Below are 24,481 nucleotides of genomic sequence, written 5' to 3'. Positions count from 1 at the left end.
TCCCCAAAATGTTACAGCTCATACAAAATTCGTAGAATATTCATAAAAAAAGCGTTACGAGGGGGTGGGTGGGTATCAAAAATGGTCATTTTCGGCGTTATGAAATTTGTGAATAAACCCTTTCTCATCCCTTCCGTGGAAAACGCGTCAAGTTCTACACTCAGGCAAATGGATTATCGATAAACATAGGATCCCCTTATGAAAATTCGCCACAAGAAATCGGATTGAAATTCATAAATTTGTCTTATGAAACCAGAATTTGAAAACAAAAAACTTTTTCGTGGCAACCTGGAATCGAACCAAGAACCTTGCGATCGATAGGCCCGAGCGTACACCACGCGTCTATCGACGCCTTGATGTGGAGTGATGCTAAAACGATACATAAAGCGCAATGGAATCCGGTTTAAAAATATTTTTTTAAAAGGAATTCCAGTATTAAAAGTTCCAGTACCAAAGGGTAGAAACCCAGATAAATGCAAAAAACCAACACGACGTTCCCGACTGTTATGGTTTGACTATCACACAAAAATAAACTAACTACTGACAAGGTCCAAAGCTCAAAATGTTAACCATGCGTGGACAGAAAGTATTGACAGCTATTTTTTACCGTCATTTACCCGCATATATGCGAACTACAGCTCAACCACACTAGAAACGGTGTGTTTTCCATTCCATTAGGAATTATAATTAAAATGGTTTGACCAACCATAATCGTACAGTAATGGGATAATGTTTCGACCTTATCACTCAGGCAAATTAAATATCGAATTTCATCAAATCCCCCTTATGAAGCATAAAAAAATACTCAAAACTTGATTTCATAAGGCTTTTATTGATTTTATATGATTGAAATGACAATCATAATCCAGAAAGAAAATAAGCTTAAATTATGTATATAAATTCCATTGTGCGCCTTAAGATTTTCAACATTAAAAAACATAAAACCTGATTTCATAAGGCTGTAATTGATTTCATAACATTGAAATGACAATCATAATTAAGAAGTAAGCTAAACTTAGTGAAAGTATACAAATTTCATTGCGCGCCTTATGATTCTCATTGATGTCATTACTGTGAAAAAGTTATAAGGTTGTTATTATGAAAACATAACGAGCACTGATTCTGTCTTTATTTACAGTTGCAATAGTTGAATCGTCACGTCGACATTTTTAACTGATAGTACTGGGGTAATCTAAATTCTTTGTCTAATGCAGACATAGGTGTGAAATCGTTCAGTAATATTTTATTCAGAAAAAGATAGTTGTCGTAGCACACACTAATGTAATTCGTATTCCTTATTACTTTCAGTACGGCTAGCTAACATGACAACGGGCTTTCCCTAAAAATAACACTAAACGGGCCTCGCCAGAATGCCTCTGAGGTTGCGGAACAAACCCCGAGAAAAGCTGCCTAGACGGAAAGAATACCAGAGAGCACCATTAAACAATCGCCCTCGTTCAAACCATAAACATTTAAGATGTCCATTTATGGGAAGCCAACATTGTCACACGCAAATTCTCTCTCTTTATAAATTAAAAATCGCTCTATATGTTTAGGCATGGTTGAGCTTACACATTACTAAATTAACTATAGCTCATAATTCTTTTTTAGTTTTTAACGCCTGTTTTGTATTAGAATATGAAACGTCCAAAAAATGAAAATCTAGATGAATATAGAATTTTCATCCACTTTGCTAAACCGAGACTGGGCGAAGTTCGTGCAAATTCTATTTTCGTTAGTTGGCTAATTAAATTCTCACCTGTAGCTGATGAATACATTAAAAAATTTAATAATATCCTGAATGCAATGTATAGTTTAATATAAATGAAAAACGAACTGTAAACAATGATTTCCGCCATTAATAATAATGTACTTTATACTGCTGATGAATTGGATTCTTAAAATTTTATATCAATTTTCATAATGCTATTCTATGAAATAAGCGAGCTAACGCTTGGGCATAACTCAGAAAAATTCATAAGGCGAAATAATGAAATGCTTACCGATTTCTTGTGACAAATAAACATAAGTCAAAACAATGAATATCGATAGAATTTTTGCCTGAGTGTAGTGATTGAAGTTTTTCAACATTGTACCATACCAGTAACGGGTTGTTAAGAATGTTTACCGTTCTGAAATGCGATATTTCTCATACATTTTCGGTCAGTTTACATTATCGAAAACATAATACGTATGGTTCACATTTTTTGACTGAAGCATATCACGTATGGTTTGAATATTGTTTCACTGGCACCGCAAGTTGTATTCGATATGCTCGCAATATATTTGAAGGGAATAGATTTTAATCAATCAAAATTTGATAAAATTTTCATTTTATTCAATACATGTTCCCGAAATCAGCAACAATACTCGGTTTACTTTCGGTAACTTGAACAAACTCACCAAGTGTATTTACGGTTTGTATTGTTAAATTTTTCCCTGAAGAATGCATACATTGTAATTGATTGTTTGGTCACTTATTTGTAATTTTTACAATAACATTTTCATTTTAGTACTCACGTTAGTGCCTTGCTAAATTTCCGTTACGTCTGGAATGTGGTTGCGTACGGTACAGTTTTGGGTCCTGCCTGCCTATGTCATAAGTTGAGACACATTTGAGTATTCTTCAGTCTCCACAAATCAAATTTATGCTGTCTTACCTTAGTGTTGAGTAAAGCTTACAAAATTTGGAGTTTCTAATTGCTTGGAAGATCGACGGTTGTGCAATTCAATTCAGTGATACAATTCTGTGATAATAGTTTAGGCACAGAGAAACAGACGTAACACTTAGAACAAATCTCGATCAAAATCATAGTCGCGAAATCATGTACGCCCAATGCTAAAAACACTGTAGTTGGCCGATGGACCAACAGGTGGCGGTAGTGTGTAAACGTCAAACACGAACAAAAACGACGCGAGCGTTGTGGGTGGTCGATTGACCACCTACCCAATATTTGAATCGATCGTTAATAAGTTGGTCGATTGACAATGATGAGAGTGTGACGTCTGTTTGTCTGTGGTTTAGGTTAGAATATAGTAATAATATTTATCTTTTTAAGTTCCTTTTACCTCTTATATCGTTTTATCTCCAGTGCTCTGTACTTCTATATGTGTTACTTTATAGTATACACAAAACTAATTCACTTTTTAATGTTCGAATTCATAAATTTGCAAGTAGATATCAAAATGATTCTTCAGAAAATACTATCCAACTCTGCTGATCTGTTTACGTCTTTTCTTCACTCTTTTTGCATGCTACCATTGATCTACCTACCATACCTTTGACAGACCACAGCGACGAAAATGGACTAGCGATTGGAAACTCGGTACGTGGAACTGCAAATCTCTCAACTTCATTGGAAGTACTCGCATACTCTCCGATGTACTGAAGACCCGCGGTTTCGACATCGTAGCGCTGCAGGAGGTGTGCTGGACAGGAGCATTGGTGCGAACGTTTAGAGGTAATCATACCATCTACCAGAGCTGCGGCAACACACGCGAGCTGGGAACAGCTTTTATAGTGATGGGTGATATGCAAAGGCGCGTGATCGGGTGGTGGCCGATCAATGAACGAATGTGCAAGTTAAGAATCAAAGGACGATTCTTTAACTTCAGCATAATCAACGTGCATAGCCCACACTCCGGAAGCACTGATGATGACAAGGACGCATTTTACGCGCAGCTCGAACGCGAGTACGACCGCTGCCCAAGCCACGACGTCAAGATCATCATAGGAGACTTAAACGCTCAGGTTGGCCAGGAGGAGGAGTTCAGACCGACGATTGGAAAGTTCAGCGCCCACCGGCTGACGAACGAGAACGGCCTACGACTGATAGATTTTGCCGCCTCCAAGAACATGGCCATTCGTAGCACCTATTTCCAGCACAGCCTCCTCAGCAGACAGAATCGCAAATCGACCACGTTTTGATCGATGGACGGCACTTCTCCGACATAACCGACGTCAGAACCTATCGTGGCGCCAACATTGACTCCGACCACTACCTGGTGATGGTGAAACTGCGCCCAAAACTATCCGTCATCAACAATGTACGGTACCGACACCCGCCCCGGTACAATCTCGAGCGGCTGAAACAACCGGATGTCGCCAATGCGTACGCGCAGCATCTTGAGGCAGCGTTGCCGGATGAGGGCGAGCTCGATAGGGCCCCTCTTGAGGACTGCTGGAGGACAGTCAAAGCAGCCATTAACGACGCTGCCGAAAGCGTTGTCGGATATGTGGAACGGAGCTCAAGAAACGATTGGTTCGACGAGGAGTGCCAGGAGGTTCTAGAGGAGAAGAATGCAGCGCGGGCTGCAATGCTGCAGCATGGTACGCGGCAAAACGTGGAACGATACAGACTGAAGCGGAAACAGCAAACCCGCCTATTCCGGGACAAAAAGCGCCGCCTGGAAGAGGTGGAATGCCAAGAGATGGAGTTGCTGTACCGTTCTCAAGAAACGCGGAAGTTCTATCAGAAGCTCAACACATCCCGCAAAGGCTTCGTGCCGCGAGCTGAAATGTGCCGGGATAAGGATGGGAGCATCTTGACGGACGGACGCGAGGTGATCGAAAGGTGGAAGCAGCACTACGATGAACACCTGAATGGCGCAGAGAACACAGGCACAGAAGGTCAGGACAGCGAAGGCGATGGCTACGTCAGCACAGCGGACAGCGGAAATCAACCAGCTCCCACGATGGGGGAAGTTAAGGATGCCATTCAACAGCTCAAGAACAACAAAGCCGCTGGCAAGGATGGTATCGGAGCCGAACTCATCAAGATGGGCCCGGACAGGTTGGCCGCTTGTCTGCATCGGCTGATAGTCAGAATCTGGGAAACGGAACAGCTACCGGAGGAGTGGAAGCAAGGCGTTATATGCCCTATCTACAAAAAGGGCGACAAACTGGAGTGTGAAAATTATCGTGCAATCACCATCCTAAACGCCGCCTATAAAGTGCTATCCCAGATTCTCTTCCGTCGTCTATCACCTATAGCAAACGAGTTCGTGGGAAGTTATCAAGCAGGTTTCATCGACGGCCGCTCGACAACGGACCAGATCTTTTCCGTGCGGCAAATCCTCCAGAAATGCCGTGAGTACCAGGTCCCTACACACCATCTGTTCATCGATTTCAAGGCGGCATACGATAGTATCGACCGCATAGAGCTATGGAAAATCATGGACGAGAACAGCTTTCCCGGGAAGCTCACAAGATTGATCAGAGCAACGATGGACGGTGTGCAAAACTGCGTGAAGATCTCGGGCGAACACTCCAGTTCGTCTCGGCGGGGACTACGACAGGGCGACGGACTCTCGTGCCTGTTGTTCAATATTGCGCTTGAAGGTGTCATGCGGAGAGCCGGACTTAACAGTCGAGGCACGATTTTCACGAGATCCGGACAATTTGTTTGCTTCGCGGACGACATGGATATTATTGGGAGAAAATTTGAAACGGTGACAGATTTGTTCACCCGCCTGAAACGCGAAGCAACAAGAGTCGGGCTAATGGTGAATGCGTCGAAAACAAAGTACATGCTGGTTGGCGGAACTGAGCGCGACAGGACCCGCCTAGGAAGCAGTGTTACGATAGACGGGGATACCTTCGAGGTGGTGGACGAGTTCGTCTATCACCTATAGCAAACGAGTTCGTGGGAAGTTATCAAGCAGGTTTCATCGACGGCCGCTCGACAACGGACCAGATCTTTTCCGTGCGGCAAATCCTCCAGAAATGCCGTGAGTACCAGGTCCCTACACACCATCTGTTCATCGATTTCAAGGCGGCATACGATAGTATCGACCGCATAGAGCTATGGAAAATCATGGACGAGAACAGCTTTCCCGGGAAGCTCACAAGATTGATCAGAGCAACGATGGACGGTGTGCAAAACTGCGTGAAGATCTCGGGCGAACACTCCAGTTCGTCTCGGCGGGGACTACGACAGGGCGACGGACTCTCGTGCCTGTTGTTCAATATTGCGCTTGAAGGTGTCATGCGGAGAGCCGGACTTAACAGTCGAGGCACGATTTTCACGAGATCCGGACAATTTGTTTGCTTCGCGGACGACATGGATATTATTGGGAGAAAATTTGAAACGGTGACAGATTTGTTCACCCGCCTGAAACGCGAAGCAACAAGAGTCGGGCTAATGGTGAATGCGTCGAAAACAAAGTACATGCTGGTTGGCGGAACTGAGCGCGACAGGACCCGCCTAGGAAGCAGTGTTACGATAGACGGGGATACCTTCGAGGTGGTGGACGAGTTCGTCTATCTCGGATCCTTGTTGACGGCTGACAACAATGTTAGTCGGGAAATACGGAGGCGCATCATCAGCGGAAGTCGTGCCTACTATGGGCTCCAGAAGAAACTACGGTCAAGAAAGATTCACCCCCGCACCAAATGCACGATGTACAAAACGCTCATAAGACCGGTAGTCCTCTATGGGCATGAGGCGTGGACTATGCTCGAGGAGGACTTGCAAGCTCTTGGGGTTTTCGAACGTCGAGTGCTAAGGACGATCTTCGGCGGCGTGCAGGACAACGGCGTGTGGCGGCGAAGGATGAACCACGAGCTCGCTCAACTCTACGGCGAACCCAGTATCGTGAAGGTAGCTAAAGCTGGAAGGATACGCTGGGCAGGGCATGTTGCAAGAATGCCGGACAACAACCCTGTAAAGATGGTGTTCGCCACGAATCCGGTCAACAAGAAGGCGTGGGGCGCAGCGAGCTAGGTGGATTGACCAGGTACACCAGGACCTGGAGAGCGTGGGTCACAGTCGAGGATGGAGAGAAGCGGCCATGAACCGAGGGAATTGGCGAAATATTGTTGGCGAGGCTTTATCAAGATAATTGATGTAAAGCCAAATAATTATTATTATTAATTAATTATTAATTATTACCTTTGACATTTCTCTCGATCTCATCAATCTGTGCCAGTAGCGCCTAGTTCTCACGGGGGTTCGTTGGTAACGGAGGCGCGTCCGTAGATTGCGGAACAATACATATCGCATTTTGTATTGCATAATTTACGTTCACAACTAGGCTTCTTTTATTTTTTACACTGGCATGGGTAAATTTAACCCACAGATTTCCATTCGACGGCTCCTCTAACGAATCGATATAATAAACATAAATTTTGGAATGAAGGTTGCTGCTTCAAGTTATGCTGCAATGAAAGGGCATGGGAAACTTGTTTGAAATAAACCAATCATCATAGGAGTTCACGCACAAAGGGCTTATTCACAAATTTCATAACGCTGAATGGGGTGGGTGGGTGTCCCCAAAATGTTACAGCTCATACAAAATTCATAGAATATTCATACAAAAGCGTTACGAGGGGGTGGGTGGGTATCAAAAATTACCATTTTCGGCGTTATGAAATTTGTGAATAAACCCAAACTTACCTCGATATACTGCTGCAGCCAAAGGGTTTTCCTTACAGCATCCATTTACGCAGTATTTACGTTTATGAAAACATTAATGTGATTTGCAGCCGCTGCTGCTGGATGAAAACACTTCAGGAAAAAAAAATCAACAGCAGTCACGAAAAGAGAAGACGAATGACAGTCGTTTTGGTCTTCCACGCGGAAACAGTAATAATTATGGTTGGTATATATTTGCTTATGGTTTGCAAATATGGGCACCATAAGAAATTTCATGTGAATAATATGATTACGTAATTTTGTAAGATTAGGGGTCCTCCATAAATGACGTAGCTTTTTAGGGGGGAGGGGGGGCTTCACGAATTTGTGACGATGTGTGACGAGGAGGAGGGAGGGGTCCTAGCTAGAGGACGTAGCATTTTGAATCACGTCGGTAAAATAGGAGGCGCTAAAAAAATAATATACAATTATTTTTATCAAACTCCTTTTTTCTTTGTTTGACTTATAAAGTTGGGTTATAAAATGATAATTCAGCTTCAAAACATTCATATAACAAGATTGAAAAAAATCTAAGAAAATTTTGAATTTCTGTAGTACAATCAAAGACAAATTAAAGACCCCCGTGTCCCTTGCAGTTGCCCAAAATTTTATGGCTCATAAGGTAATCTAGAATGCCGTGAAAAGTGTACTGCGGTCTGTCAAACTTGGGTACCTTTTGTACTACCGAGGGACGAAATGCAGTACTAGAAGTGGTACCCAATCTGAACCCGAGTGGGACGGACCTGGTACAATCAAACAGATATTTTTAATGCTTTAAATAATTATGTGAACAGTATATGCATGTCTTAATAAATTAATTTATAAATAAACAAATTAAAAGATGAATAAATTAATTAAAAACCAATGCTTTAACAACTTGGATTGTTTTAGCTTTATTCATATTTTCTGTAAGAGCTTATTTCTTAATAAAAAAAACAATTTGTTTGGTTTGGCAAATATTACACTAAACAAGATATTTATTCCGTGAATTATGCTCTCAATGTTGCAGAAGATTTCCACCCAATCAACTCATCGATTTGTTTTTAAATAACAATGTTCTTGATGGAATAGCCTGAATACAACTTGGTGGAAAAGCCTGGACAACAGATTCGAGTGTTATCGAAAATGTTCTATCATTCAATATGAAGAAAGATTATTTTTAGTATTCAATTTCAGTATGGGGACGATAATGAAGTAAAGCTGAAATATTAATAAAGATAAATAATTTGTATAATAATCGCTAAGATTTTCTGAACCTGTAATCTTTTCTACATCTGGCACCTAATTGCTAAATGGATTTCAATTTGGATAATAATGACGAATATCCATTTCAAATTAAGCTATATTGTTGATTATTTTCATTGAAATCTATTTCCTAAAAACGAATATTCAAAAAACAATTCTCTAATAAAACGAAATATTTTTTTAAACTTACACACTTAGAATAAATCGCAGTATACTGTGAAATAAATCACCGAATATGAACTGTAAACAACAAAAATAAAGTTTTTCCTGTGAAATCTAGTATTTTACCGACAAAATCTGTGAAATCTACTATTTTACCACCGAAATCCGTGAAAACAAACAAATGTACCGTAATTCTGTAAAATAGCAACGAACAGTTCGGTGAAAGCACTATTTTCACCGAACTTCTGTGAAATCATTTAACAGCCGCTCTGGCAGGCATGAGCTCCTTTTGTTAAACTTTTAGCACACCACTTAGCAGCAGTGAAAGCTGGTGTAGTGGAAACAAGCCTGCTTTCTGATCGGTAGATCGAGAGTTCAATTCTTGATCGGACCATTTTCATGTTTTTCTTTATGATTTTGTCCAACGATTTCACAGATTGTTCGGTGAATTTTCACCGAATGTTCAGCTGTTGAGATTTCGGTGAAATTTCACAGGAATCCGTAAAAAAATCTAAGTGTGTATTATAAAATCTATTGTACCCTATCTCGTTACTGTTAGCTTCATCAATCCAATCAAAGATTTATTCATTTTTCTATATTTTCAGCTGTAAACTTGTTTTTATTGTAACAACAGCAAAATTAATACAATGTAGCCAACAACTTAAACAGGGGAAACTTTATTTAAAACTGTTTTCCAAATTACTTTTGAGCACTACTAAAAATCAAACTTTTATTCGTTATATTATCCTTACGTTTCAGTCAGTAGTTAATATCAAAATTTTTATTGAACTTCTGAATTCCACTTTTATTTGTTTTAACCCAATTGCTAAGGAAAACAAATAAAAATAAATATAAGGGGGGGGGATTGCTTGATATGCTACGTATTTTCCAAGGGGGGGTATAAGCATTTGTGACGAAATGCTACGAGGGGGGAGGGGGGTGTAAAAAATCAGTGAAAAAATGCTACGTCATTTATGGACGGCCCCTTAGGTTATTGTTTTACCATAACTGATCAATCGTTTAAGCACCGTATTGATTACGGTTACCGTACCCCGAATGTTCGCATTACTGTTGGAACTGTTTTGATTATGGTAAATTTCTATGCGGGTAGTCGAGTATTTTGCTTAGTATATTGTATCATATTTGAGTTAAGTATTTCTATAGTACGATATGATAAAACATCAACATGTTTGAAATATACATTAAAAGTTGCGAATCACGGGGCTACCCTGTTTGGCATAAAGTCATTTGGCATAAAGTCGTTTGGAATAATGGTCATTTCGCATAATGGTCATTTGGCATAATGGACGTTTGGCATAAAAGAAAAAAATTAAAAATTTAAATAGTGCTACTGGTGATCAAAAGAAGGGAAAACCGTGAATGAAAATATAAGTAGTTATAATGCCAACGTAGGAAAGAAGGCAAAATCGTCAATGAAAATGTTAGTAGTTACAATGCAAACCACTAGTTTAAAGACGTAATGAAAAAGAACAGCCTATGACCAAAAGAAGGGAAAATCACATATGAGAATGTTAGCAATGGTAACGCCAAAAACATAGCAACTCGTTTTTCAATGATCATGCCAAATGTCCATTATGCCAAATGACTATTATGCCAAAACGACCGTTAGCTAAACTATTTTATGCCAAACGGCTTTATGCCAAATGACTTTATGCCCCCCGCGAATCACTAATATGTAATAGCAAATTTTCAACATTTCATATTTTAGCTCTTTTGAAGTGTTGGGTATTTATTCCGACCAAAGCAGAGTATAATAGCTAATATGGTTAGACTAAGTTCAAGTATGGTAGCTCAAGCGAGAAACTTTTCAACCATTATTATACCATAATTGATGCAGTAACTTCCCGCATAGCAAAATACAGTTTGTCTTACTTTAAGAATAATAAACATCTTGTAACGGTTACTGTCAATGTTTCAGAAATAGTTGCTTTTATGTATAACCATATGGACTTCAAAGCTGTTCACCATTTCAAACATTAAGATCAACCCATACCTATCAGTAACAATATATGATATTGCTCTGATATTGTTAAATTATATGGGAATGGATTCAAGCAAGATATGGTGGAAATATACCGCCACCATTCGGCAAATTGTTTTTGTTCAAATTTGTGCAACACACTCACACATTTGCATTTGACAACATTGAACTACATTTCAACAGTTCGACAAATAGTTACATTTTGTTGGTATTTGTAGGCGACATTTAATCTTGCGTTGAGTGTAGAAAAAAATCGCTGTCGGATTGCCGTCGAAGGAAAACTGTCAAGCTGTATTGTTTACTTCGTGTTCTACTATTAAAACTGTTCAAAGCTTGCAGTTAATTTATAAAAGTTGAGTTAGACTGAAATTAAGTTTACAAAACAGCAATTCACATGAGAAAAATGACAACTTCGATCGACCCAGTAAGTACATATCTTTCGCCAATCTGTTGGATGTTTCAAACCTAATCCCCGTAGGATCTGCGCACCAAAATCGATACCGCTTGCCAGATGAAGGAGGAATTTACCAAACTGCACAACGAAAAATTAGCCAAGAAGCGGCATCAGATGACCCGGCTCTACATGGACAACGGTTTGCTGGTGTGGAACGGAAATGATGCCAACGGGAAGGACAACATCCAGAAGTAATTCCAGGAACTGTCCCGCTTCGAACACATTATGAACACGTGTACCCTGGTCGCTCAGCCGATCATTGGCGACGGTGTGTCCTCGCAGCTGACGATCATCATCAAGGTTTCGGGAACGGTCATCTATCAGGACAATTCTACCAAACCCTTCCAGAAGACATTCACGGTTACAGCCCAGGGCGACAAGTAGAAGATTGCGAGTGATTGCAGCGCTGCTTCCTGTTGCTGGATGCGTTCTTTTAAGGGAATCGATCAATACATGGATGCATTGGAAGGCGATATTTCGTGAGTTTCAGAAAGAATGAAAGATATACTTGAGGTGATATTTAACTTTAATTGAATCATCGCCGGGCTGGTAGCGGGTCTGGTTTTCTATTTTAATTCGAGTCTTTAAAAAGTTCAAAATGAAGAGGTTAATTACGTGACTATTCATCTGATTCTTCAAGAATTTCTTCTCAAATTCCTCGAGAAGAATTATCCTAGTGCTTGCATTATATTACATAACAGAATAGGATAGGGTAAAAATACAATAAAGCACCGTAATCCAATAATTATGCATAAGTTATTTATTTCCCTTAGAAACATATGGTTCAAATGTATCAACACTGTTAGGCTTACATTGATTTTGCCGAAAAATGGACAGTATATCTACCTTTTGGAAACAACAGTGAGAAATTTTGTTCGAGAAAATCGACGTTTTCAAATTGTTACATAACTTAACCACCTATTCCCCACATTGTGATTTTCCTTTTTACCGTTTGTCGAATTGTTAAAAACGTTTTTGGTATGGTGGATATATTGTTATTTTTCATTGTAACCAAAATCATTCAGATATTGTTGCAAATGGTTGTGGACCTTTCGGGAAATTGTACTGATATAGTTTTTGTTTATGCGGGTTCAGTTTCTAATACAGGGCTGTTGTTTTACCATTTGGCTTGGAATGTAAAGTGAACATATAGTAAACGGGTAACGGGGTAACAATAGTGAATATGTTCCCGTTATATTTGTGAATATATCAGGTACGATAAATTTTCACGCGGGAGTTTATCGTGACGTCCAATCAAAATTTGGTCTTCGGCAAAGTTGTGCGCTGAAAGGATTTCACATGAGTGCATAGGCTCATTTTGTATTCAATTTCCCTACCGTGCAAAGTGCGCTTTTATAGCACAAACAAACTTTAATGAGCCTTTGTACGTGCCATAAATTCTTTTTTGCAATTTCTCATCGTAATAGGCTGTTTTTCATCACGCCAATCTGTCATGAAACGGCCTACTTTCCTACACTGAAGTATGCAGTGCGGGAATAGTCATTACCTAACTGAAACCAGTGCTGTAATGGTTCATTACGCAACGCTTTCTCATTACGCAACTGTTTTCAGAAATTGCAAAATGATGGTGCAAGCATCTAGATGTTATTTCTGATACCCTTCAGTGGTGTTCTACGAAATTGCAAAAAATGTTGTACGCAACTCGTTGCAGAACTCGATTTTTTCAGCACTCGTCGTAGTTATCCAACTCGGCAAGCCTCGTTGGACAAATGTACGACTCGTGCTGTAAAAATCGTCATTCTGCAACTTGTTACGTAAACTACTATTGTTCTCATGACTTTTACTGTGCGCCGTGTGTTGGTGCTGTCTCGCTCTCTCCCACGGGCAACTTGAAAACAGAGCGCACAATAAAAGTCAAACGTTTTATAGCATGCAGAGGCTCATGCCCCAGCTAAACAGCAGCGCAAATTAGAAGGAACTGTCAAAAAACGGCCACAACATTTTGTGTGCGAGTGCACTTTATGAAAACTAGTGAAAAATTGTGCAATTTGTATTTGAAATAATTTATAACTTTACAAGTTTACTATTAATTGTGGTTTTCAGTGAATAGGTAGGTATATTATTCACCTATTTATGCCATATAACATTTGAACTAATATTACATAACCCTCGCCGGTATCTATCAAACCAACTTTCAGACTGCAATGCTAGGGCAATTTTCCTGCAGCCGATTTCCGGCTCTGCGACGAGCATTTGCTACTGCTCCCAAAGTAAACCCGGCGATATTGTCCAACACCAAAGCGGCGGATCGCTACCGACCAGGCGATCGATACAATGGCTTCGTGTGCACGAGAACGCAGTTTATTCCCGACTTCAACATGACCGCTTACATGTTTTCGCACGAAAAAACCGGCCTGGAGTATCTGCATATCGATCGCAAGGACTCGAACAATGTTTTTTCGATTAATTTCCGGACTACGCCTTTCGATTCGACTGGTTTGCCACATATTCTGGAGCACAGTGTCCTGTGTGGATCGCAACGTTTCCCTGTGAGGGATCCGTTTTTCAAAATGCTGAACCGGAGCTTGGCCACGTTTATGAATGCGATGACCGGACCCGACTACACTCTGTATCCGTTCTCTTCAACCAATGAAGTGGATTACAGAAATCTACAATCAATCTATTTGGATGCAGTATTCAGGCCGAACTTGAAGTACTTGGACTTCCTGCAGGAGGGATGGAGATTGGAGCATTCCGAGCTGCAAAACAAGAACTCGGACCTGGTGTTCAAGGGAGTGGTGTACAACGAAATGAAGGGAGCATTTTCGGAGAATTCGGCCGTCTTTGGGCAAAAATTCTTCAACAAGATCCTACCGGATCACACGTATGGGTATGTTTCCGGCGGAGATCCGCTGGAGATTCCGAAGTTAACCCATGATGATTTGGTCAATTTCCATCGCAAATATTACCACCCGAGTAATGCCAGGATCTATAGCTATGGAAATTTCGACCTTGACAAGACGATGGACTATGTGGACCAGAAATATTTGAGCGATTTTGAGAGGATCGATTCGAGGTAATTGTTTATAAAATAAGCCACGACAGAGCTGGTAGCAGGCAACTTTTTAAAAACAGTCTATTATTTCGATGCAAGTCTCTATTTTTGATTGACAGTCTCTTTTTGAATCCAAATGGTCTCTAAACCAACTGTTTGCCTTCTGCTTGCAGTAAATTCTGTTAATTTTTATGGCAGAGAGGCTTGCTGGTTTGGTTAGCCGACTGCCTATGTATCAGGCATAAGGAAAGGCTATAATGATGAAATAATGGAAGCGTAGTGAAACGGTTTATTTCTACCCGTCTCGAGTTCTAGCAAATGCTATGAACTATGATACAGTGGGATTCCGTTTTTGGCAACAAAGTTGAAATTTTCAGTTGCCAAAAACGGAACCGTGCCAAAATCGGAACCCATATTTCAAATTTTATTTTTCAACTATTGGTTTTGAAAGCATCATTACAATGTTAATACATCATTTTTATGGAATCATAAGGCGTTGAGACTTCGAAAAGGTTCACTTCGAACCATTTTCCCGAAGGGTTATACTATGCTATGTATCTATAGCTCCGTAATATTAAATCTGGCAAACGATTTTCTGGTCGCGTTTTTACGCCTCAACGTCTTCAATTATATTTTAGAAGCTTTATGCATAATGTTTGTATAAGAGGGCCTTGTAAAACCAATAATCGCATAAGTGACTTTTATTGAAGAACTGGACATTTTCTTAAAACTATGAGAGAAAACGAAAACAAAAATGTTTTCTTTTAATGACGTATTTGCGAATCAAAAGCGCTGGGTATTGCAAAACGACATGACCTTTTTTTCTAATTAAATGAACATTTAAAATCAGTTTAACTTTTGGACTTTAGCATAAAATCTGAAAAATTCGGTAAGTTTAGAATTGCTCCTTCAATTTATGTTTTTCGATAAAGTAAAGCATTTTATAATGAATGGTTGACTGTATCAAAAGGGCAAACATGAACATGAGAAGATACATAAATGGCTTGTAATTGTGTAGAATTTATTTTTTACTTGAAATAATTTTTAATTCAGCTTGATATATGTTTTACACCTGCCTTATGAAATCAACTGAAATTTACAGGATCCTGTTATGAAACCTCAAGAACTTTATAGGAATCTTCAGGTTCTCATAAGAAACCTACAGGAAACACGCTTGAGCTCTGAAGCATCTTGCCAAGCATCCTTGGGATCTCGCATAGAGTTCTCAGGATCATGCTAAGGATTTTGCTATGAGTTAACATCTTGGAATCCCGCTGCGATGTTGCCGTAAATTCTCAAGTTTCCGATGAAAACAACACACACACTTCAAATTCCTCTGGGAACCTTTTCAAAATCTTCAAGCTCAAGAAAAGAGAGAACGTAGCTTTAAATAGTTGACGCAGAAAGATCAATATACACACCAATACCACAGACAAAAAGTAAAAACACTCTCAGTCGTATTTATCGCACTCTTCAATGGTATTATTGAAAATAAATTGTAGTTTGGACTGTATTCGCATTTGTCATGTTATTCAATGAAATTTAAAAAAAATTATGATACACGACATTTTGCTGTACATATTTGTATCTATTATTGCGGTGTGTTTTTACATATGCAATTTATATAAATCCATAATAATAAAGACAGCGAGACAAAATTTATGATTGTAACTCTGTGTGAGTCATAGATTTTTCGTTGCTCTTATGTCGGTGCTGGTGCTTTGTTCGAACAAGCTGTTCCAAATCTGAAGAACAGTGTTTTTTTTATTGTATCATCTACTGGCTGGTCACTCAATATGAATGCCTATGAAAAAAGAATGGTCTTAAGATGAGATACTGGTGGAGATTATTGGTCTCATGAAACGTTGCCTATGTATGACCAATGACCATTTTGAATTAAATAAGCGCGTACACGAGTCCTTAGTAGTTGGTGAGATTTGGGTAAACATCGAAGAAAATGGAGATATGGAATGTAATCGGTGTGGAGTTGACATGCTATTCAAGTGACTAAAGCAACAGACACGATAATATTTACAAAAATTGACAAATTTTAATGGTATTGAAAAATGTTGCCAAAAACGGATCCATTTTGTTGCCAAAATCGGGGGGTGCCAAAATCGGAACATGCCAAAAACGGAGCATGCCAAAAACGGAATCCCACTGTAGTTCAACTGGGATATATTAAGAGTGGTAGATAGAAGCAGGTGAAAGATACAACTACAAAGTACGAGGAAAGGGACGGGCCTAGGATTGAGCCCAGGACCTTCTGCTTATGAAGCAGAAGCGGTAGCCATTAGACCACCAACCCCGTCAATTTATACGCTATGAAATCTGTATTGTTTATAAACTGTTTGACTGTATTTGGAGCGGGTCATATGGCATAACGCCATTTAGTATAACGATTATTTGGCATATAACCCTTCTATTAAAGATGGCTGAAAAAATGTTTTGCCAAATGTCTTTTATGTCAAATGACTCAGACTCGACCGTATGAAAGATTATATTTTGTCTTAATTGCCCTGCGAAATTGGATTTAAAACTCTTCTTAGCTTCAAATTAGTATAAAAGCAAGGCGGTATAAGTATCTATTTTTTGGGCAAAGTAACGAACTTAATTGTAACTCTGGATTTTTTTAACACTTCAGTCGTCGCGCTGTTGTATTTTGTACAACACTAGTGAAAAAAGCTCGCTTTTTGTTCACAACAGCAGCGTGGTGGTTCTGACGGTGGCGAACCGCGCGACGACTGGAAGGTTAATATTCATATGGATAAGGAGTTTGGAAACTTTGCAGCCCATTTTCTCAATGCCTACTTTTTACAGGTGGGTTTGACTTGCGATTCACGGCAGTTTACATATCAGAACGATTAACACTCATTAATAATATTGTGTTCACTAAACTGTCATGAATTGTATATCAGTCCCACCTGTAAAAAGTTAGCATAGAGAAAATAGACTGACAAGTTTATAAATTTGATTTACATACAAAAGTATTTGAAAATTTCCACATGATTACACGATGCTTCAATTTGAATGGAACTTTCGCAATTTGCTCTTCACTCATATATTTTTCAGAAAAAAATAAATAACACATAATGCCAAAACATGGCTAATTTTTAAGTTACAAGGCACAGGAATTTCGTAGTGGGACTGACTTGGTGTTACTGGTTGTGGACAACTCGACTTGGTATTTTTTCCTCATTTACAGAACAGTTGTCTCGTCAGTGCGGTTGAATGATGATTGGATGATATGTCGAAAACTGATACAGTAGACTCTCCACATCTCGATATCTCTCCCTATGTCGATGATTTTTCCGGTCCCTTCATTCTGCATACATTTTCACTCTCCATATCTCGATATCTCCCTATCTCGATGTGATTTTCGTTCCCATTTTTTTCTCCGTGTGTCGATATGCCCATTATCAAAGGTTACTAGACTAGATTTTAGAGAATCAAAACAAGTTACAAAGACGAAATGACATCTGTTTGTTTTTAATTTTCCTGGTAAATGAGTGATTTTCAATCTAGTATTCGTTAAAAATTTGTTCTATGTCTCGATCTCTCCCTATCTCGATGGTCCCTTCGATATCGAGATGTGGAGAGGCGACTGTATTTACTTTATTTTAACAAAAATGCAGATACGACTGACTTGCGATTCACAGCAGTAAATTCCTAGCAAATTTTGATTTTTCCACGATGCCTTCTTGGTTTTCGATACATTGGTTTTCGGGCATTGGATATGATTTTCAATACCTGAATGCGTTGTACTTATATGAAACTTGAAAACTAAATGACGGTAACTGAAAGGGATTGTCATTTTTATGGTTTTAAAATAAGTATTTGGTTAATGTGTCCATTATGCGCTTAATCCAACTTGTGAGACGTCTTTGCGAGCCTAGATTAGACCCACGGCATACACTAGCCAAGGCAGTCTCTTTACTTGTATAAGCACCAGATTTGATTGTAAATATGTGACGTCACTTCTATTGTATAATATACGATCTGATCACTAGACCATTTTTTTAAACAAATCTATTCGAGATGGATAGGAATGACGTCTTCAAGTAGCTGTCAGTTTCCGGAATATATAACCTTATCAATATTGTACACCTTTGTCAACCGTGGATTAGACCATTAACTGACAATGTTCGTTTCTTGGTTCCCACAGGGCTCTGCACTGTTTTGATTTAGTATGGGATTTTCACGTTTACTGGCTTTATTGTTTACAAATTTTATGTAAGAGTGAAAGAGTGAGGAAGATTTTTGTGCAGTGACCCATACTGATATTTCTTTAAGCCTGCTTATAGTGCAATGTTGTTTGAATAGATAATATTTTTAGACTTCATTACTTCCTCACATTACTCCCTTTTACTACTCTTATTATACATAATTGATGTACGCAATAGGCTCATCCTGGACATAATTGGGTCAATGCATCCTTAATTCTTAGCAATATGTATTACTGACTGATTCAGATAACGCAACTTTTTTTGTTTATTCCGATGATTTAGCCAACTTATCATTTGGTCTAATAGAGGGTCATTATAACTTTGAATGACTAATTATGGTGCCGTAGCCGCAACTCAAATAAATAGGCCTTTTCACATGACGTTTCAAATCAGCTGATCCGGAAGCTCTTTGACAGCTCTTCTATGAAAATGACAGGCCCGTGTTAGCACCGGTCATCCACCGATGTAAACAAATGCATAGACGGACCTGTCACATGAAAAGGCCTATATTCAACTCAAAGCAAAATGTGTGGCATCATTATCGATTTGAAGAACTCCTCGACTGAGTTAATGGTGGGTTTTAAAACGTGATCAAATTAGGCATGAGGCTGAGATGAGTCAGCCTTCGGCTGAAAATCTCTTAAGAAAAGATAATATTATTAATTAAGTAGGCATGCTTTATACTTTCTGACGTACTTGTCTGCTTCTCACGTTAATTTTGACCCCTAGAAGCGGTCACGGAGAATATGATCATTTTATTCAAATCAAACATTTTTTATCTTTGAGTATTGGAACGCCTAGTAATCTACGCTACAAGGTTTAAAGTACAAATCATCATGTATATTTTTGAGTTGTGTTATGATTGATAAAACTCAAGTCTACGTTCAAATTATTCGGATTCAGTAATGAAATTTAAATAAGTGTAGTTTATACTCACCACATTTAAGCTTCTCTCATCTGATAATAAAATTTTGAGATCATTCGATGTTGAGCCGTCCTGTAAGTCGGAGTCAAACAATTTAAAGTTTTTTTTATATTATTTGAAAGTATTTTTTTTAATATCATTGGGACCATACATAGTCTGTTGATGTAAACCTAAATAAATAAATAAATACAGTGAAGGTTTAAAATTGAATACTAAACTAAGTTATTACAAGATTTTCCTCCGGGCCCACGACAAGATTTACATTGCATCATATATCGTTATTGTAAGCATATTCCACGATTAAAAGCAATTGAATGTTGATCTCAGCTAACATGATATGAGATGGTTAATGTTAAACCTCTCTTTCCCATGGTAGCACCGATTTTCGACGAACAGCTAAACCGAATTAGTAGGTACGATTAGCTCATTAATTATTGGAATAAATTGATGCGCTCATTTGTCTCATCAATCATCGAAATAAATGACCTAAGGGTCAAACTATTGAAAAAACCAGTATTGTGAAAAACTCAATTTCTCATAACTCACGCCTGAGATTTTTCATGCGTGAGTTGTCAATAACGCAACTCAGCAGTCAAAAAATCATGGATGAGTTGGCTCACCTGTAATTAGAGACCCTACAATTTAATCGACCTTGCACGACACTTTTATTGCTGTTTGCATTTGAGATGCAAACCTTGACTAATCGTCCTCCAAATGCGGTAACACAAAACAATCAAAGGACAAGTAGCAACGATTATAAAAATCATCGCCGTCCTAGCAAGAAATATCTATCTTTGACACCGCATTTCTTGTGAAAAATCTTTCCGCATTTGGTGTTCCCGCATTTGATATTTGCATTTGAAACGCACACAGCAATATATCTTCATCAATATTTCCGGAATTTTCATGTTGAACAAGGAATTGTATGCATATTGCAGTAGTTTATTGAGCTATTAGTCAAACAAAACAAAATTTTGCTTTATTATATAACATGGAATTGTCTTAAAAACTTAATAAATCATCTTGCTTAAAGTTTGCCATTTCAATCTATTCTGATACATCTCTTTTCCATTCGTCCAAATGTATAATCAGAGACCAGTTTTATTCGACGATTATCGTAAAGTGTCGTAATTCAGCGCACTTAAGACCTTAACTCTGCGCAATTTGGAATATTTCCAATAAATTGGAAATGATTGGTAATGATAATTTCAAGTGCTATTGTAGTGTATAATTACAATCATATACAGATAGCGATATGGGAAAAGACCAATTTTTTTTTAAATTTCGACAAATTAGGCGATGCGCTGAATTAGGGTACTTTGCGGTACTGCCCATTTCCGTCAGAATCTTGTTTTAGGTTCTCTGCATTTGTTCACCAGAGACCTTTCTCCCACTGATTTCTGACTATTCCTATCAGAAACTGACATTGTTTGTTTCTTATTTTCCACGCTTAGGTATATTTCTCTAAACCTGCTTATAGTGCAAAGCTAATTGGATAGATAATATATTTCCACTTCATTACATCCTCACATCTCTATCCGTAAAAAAAAACTGAGGGAATTCTCGAAGTAATTCGTGGTGAAGTCTCTGGAGTAATTTCTGTGGTTATCCTTAAAAAACAGGTTGAATTCTCAAATGTAATTCGAATTCAGTGCGAAATTCTTTAAAAAGGCCGTTCATAATGAATTCTTTGAGCAAATGTCTGTATTAGTTTCTGATGTAATTCTGATCAATAAGAGATGTTTCGTATTTCGTATTAATCTAAGCCGTTAGCGCATTTCTCTTGTAATGTTATCGGACATAAACGTTTTTACAACGCTACGAACTTCTCATGTCAGTGCGATTATTGCCGACAGCCTCATTTTTTCCATAAGATCCGGGGGTAATCTGTTGTCTACAACTCGAAATAAATCACATTTTCATCCATCTTCACTTCTGTATTGGCTTTTTTTTTGTATAAAAATTCTTGTGACAACTTTAATCTGATTTCAGTTCGGTCCCTAAAGTTCCTTTTTTGCTACCAGCCCTTGAATTGTAAAAGTATTTTTCTAATTTTATCTACCATTTCAGTTATAGTGTTATACCTCAACAGAAGCGATGGACTAAGCCCGTGCAAAGCCACATCCAGAGCCGTTTCGATAACATGGGAGCACCACTGGAACGGCAAAACCAAATCGCGATAGGATATCTAACAGCGGATATTACCGACGTATACGAATCTTTCCTGATGTACATTTTGACGGAGCTGTTAGTCAAGGGCCCGAATTCGTACTTTTACAAGAGCTTGATAGAACCAAATCTCTCCGGTGGATACAACCAGCTAACCGGGTACGATCCTCACATTCGTGATACGATGTTTGTCGTGGGACTGCAAGATCTTCCCGCGGAAGACTTTGGGAAGGTTCAGAAGATTTTTGAGCAAACAATCGACGAAGTCATTGAGAAAGGATTTGAGCAAAACCACCTTGAAAGTGTGTTGCACCATATTGAGCTACAGATGAAGCATCAGTCGACAAAGTTCGGCTTAGGATTGTTGTTTAATTTGACACCTTTGTGGAACCACAATGGAGACCTGATCAAATCGATGAATGTGAGCGAACTGGTTCAACAATTGAGAGGCAACCTAGCACGAGACCCGAAGTACCTGCAAAAGAAGGTTGAGTACTATTTCCGGCACAACACCCATCGATTAACCATGACCATGTCGCCAGATGAGCAATACGATAGGAAGTTCAATGAGAGTGAAAGGCTGAATTTGGTTGGAAAAACCGAGAAATTATCGAAGGACGATCGAGAGAGGATTTTCAAAGAAGGAGTTCAGTTATCCGAGGAACAAAAATCGGTCCCAAACACGGATGTGCTGCCTTGCTTAAAACTGGAAGAAATTCGAAATTCATCAGAAAAGGACGATATCTCATCTAAATTGATTCTTAATGTTCCGAGACAAACAGTACGAGTCGATACGAATGGTGTGACTTACTTCCGAGGTATTCTGGATGCCAAAGAACTCACAGAGGAACAGAAACTTTTGCTTCCCTTGTTCAATGCTGTGATCAACCAGTTCGGTACTAAAAAAATGAACTATCGTGATTTGGATCAAGTGATTAGCTCAAAAACGGCTGGAATTAGTTTTAGCACTCATCTGACCGAGAGCATCGACGATAATGGTCGTTATGAGTTTGGAGTTTTGGTCGGATCGTATGCACTTGAGAAAAACGTTCCGGATATGTTCGAAATACTGAGTGACATCTTCAACGAAATTGACCTCTCAGATGTGGGTCGATTCGAAATGCTGCTTGAAAATTACATGTCAGATTTATCGGTTGGAATCGCACAATCGGGCCATATGTATGCCATGCAAAATGCCAACGGATTGGTTACTGAATCGGGCAAGCTGAAGGAGCAACTCATGGGTATTGAACACATCGCATTTATGAAGAATCTGACGAAGAACAATTCTCCCGAGCAGATTCTCGAGAAGTTACGCTTCGTAGCCGAAACTTTGTTCAAAAAGTCTAGCCTACGATGCGCATTGAACTACGATACAAAAAGCGAAGCCAAGACACTTTCGCAGTATGAGAAATTTATTGGGAGCATTCCTCCACGAGCCTCGGAAACTACGTGGAACATTTCCAAGAACCTGGATGCATCATGTCGCCAAACGGTTATGAACATCCCGGTCAACTACTGCGCCAAATCGATAGTCACCGTGCCGTACTCTCATCCGGACTATGCGCCCCTCAAAGTCCTTGCCAAGTTTCTTTCGTCGAAATATTTGCTGCCGGTCGTGCGAGAACAGAATGGTGCTTACGGAGCAGGAGCAAAAATCACCACCGACGGACTGTTCAACTTCTTCAGTTACAGAGATCCAAACTCCAGGGGAACGTTGGACGTTTTCGATCAGGCCTACCAGTGGACCGTTGACAATCTAGCCAAGCTGGACGATCAGACGCTGTTCGAAGCGAAGTTGGGAGTGCTGCAGCAGCTGGACGTCCCGATTGCACCCATCGATCGAGGAATGGATCTTTTCCGGCAAGGTATCAGTGACGAGCGTTTCAATAAGCATCGAGATGCGGTGCTGGCAGTCAGCAAGGCTCAGCTAACACAGGTCAATGAAAGGTATTTGAAACCGGGAGCCGTCGAGGTGGTCGGAAAGAGCGTTTTGGGACCGGAAAACGACAGCGTTAAGAAGGAGGGCGAAAAGTGGACGGTGTTTGCGTTATAAATTTGCTATTGATTATGTATAGTTGTTGGAAATTTAAATAGATATTACAGATTTACAAATTATGTTTATGTGTTGGCTTAAGGGAGTTAGTGCGATGTACCAACGATGTTAGAAATGTATCACAGCCCTAACTTGCAAATTCCGGTGGTGAAGTCGTGAGGAAATAAAATAAATAGGATTCATTTTTACTATCATCATTATAGGAACACATTGGAGTGAACTCCTTATACTTTTTATGGAACGTTTTATCATATCCTATGATATGAATTAAACATCTCCAAGAAATTTAACTTGGAATTTCTGTAAAGATCTCTCCAGATTTTTTTCAGGTATCGCCAAATGTTCTTGAAAAAAAAAATCGCCTAATGTTCTTACAATTTCGCCCAGATCGCCTATATTTTTCTGAAATTCTCTTCAGGATTTAACTCTTCCAAATACCTACTTCTAACAAAAAGTTCTTCAGGAACTCCTCTTGGAATTCGTTCAAGCGTACATCCAGGATTCCGAACTTGTTCCAGTGATTTCTACATGAATTATCCAAATAATTTTCAGGAGTATCTCCGGGAAATTCCATAAATTTTTTTTTTTAATTTCTTCGAAACTTCCATGTATTCCTTTCGAGTTTTTATTGTTTTTTTTTCTCCTCGGAAAATAATCCGGAAATAACATTAGATTGAGAGATTTTTTACGGATGAACGATTCTTTCACAATTTCGGAAAGAATCTTTGCAGTACTTGCTGAAGGAATTTCTCACGAAGCAGCACCTTTGAATCCTAGAAGCAATATTTCCGAGGAACTGCTTTAGAATAAA

The 24,481-nt window shown here is 39.1% G+C and overlaps 1 protein-coding gene, 1 long non-coding RNA gene and 1 pseudogene across 2 annotated transcripts; 2 read left to right on the top strand and 1 right to left on the bottom strand.

Moving 5' to 3' along the window:
- Positions 1-2,549: 2,549 nt before the first annotated feature.
- On the bottom strand, positions 2,550-3,253 carry LOC110675355. The gene is made up of 3 exons (XR_002499397.1): positions 3,070-3,253; positions 2,661-2,747; positions 2,550-2,592 (listed from the first exon to the last, which is right to left on the bottom strand). It is a non-coding gene; the product is annotated as an uncharacterized LOC110675355 (long non-coding RNA).
- A 7,974-nt stretch (positions 3,254-11,227) lies between these two features.
- Positions 11,228-11,761, top strand: LOC110675141 (annotated as a pseudogene).
- A 1,438-nt stretch (positions 11,762-13,199) lies between these two features.
- LOC5576043 (presequence protease, mitochondrial) lies at positions 13,200-23,732 on the top strand. Its single transcript, XM_001662323.2, has 3 exons — positions 13,200-13,349; positions 13,438-14,315; positions 21,516-23,732. The coding sequence occupies exons 2-3, from the start codon at positions 13,444-13,446 to the stop codon at positions 23,668-23,670; spliced, it is 3,027 nt and encodes a 1,008-aa protein (XP_001662373.2). The 5' UTR covers positions 13,200-13,349; positions 13,438-13,443; the 3' UTR covers positions 23,671-23,732.
- The last annotated feature ends 749 nt before the right edge of the window (positions 23,733-24,481 follow it).

This window comes from Aedes aegypti, chromosome 2 (genome assembly GCF_002204515.2).
Source record: "Aedes aegypti strain LVP_AGWG chromosome 2, AaegL5.0 Primary Assembly, whole genome shotgun sequence".
In the NCBI taxonomy this organism is placed as follows: domain Eukaryota; kingdom Metazoa; phylum Arthropoda; class Insecta; order Diptera; family Culicidae; genus Aedes; species Aedes aegypti.
The sequence above is the reverse complement of the archived record's forward strand: the minus strand, read 5'-3'. Positions and strand labels throughout refer to the sequence as shown.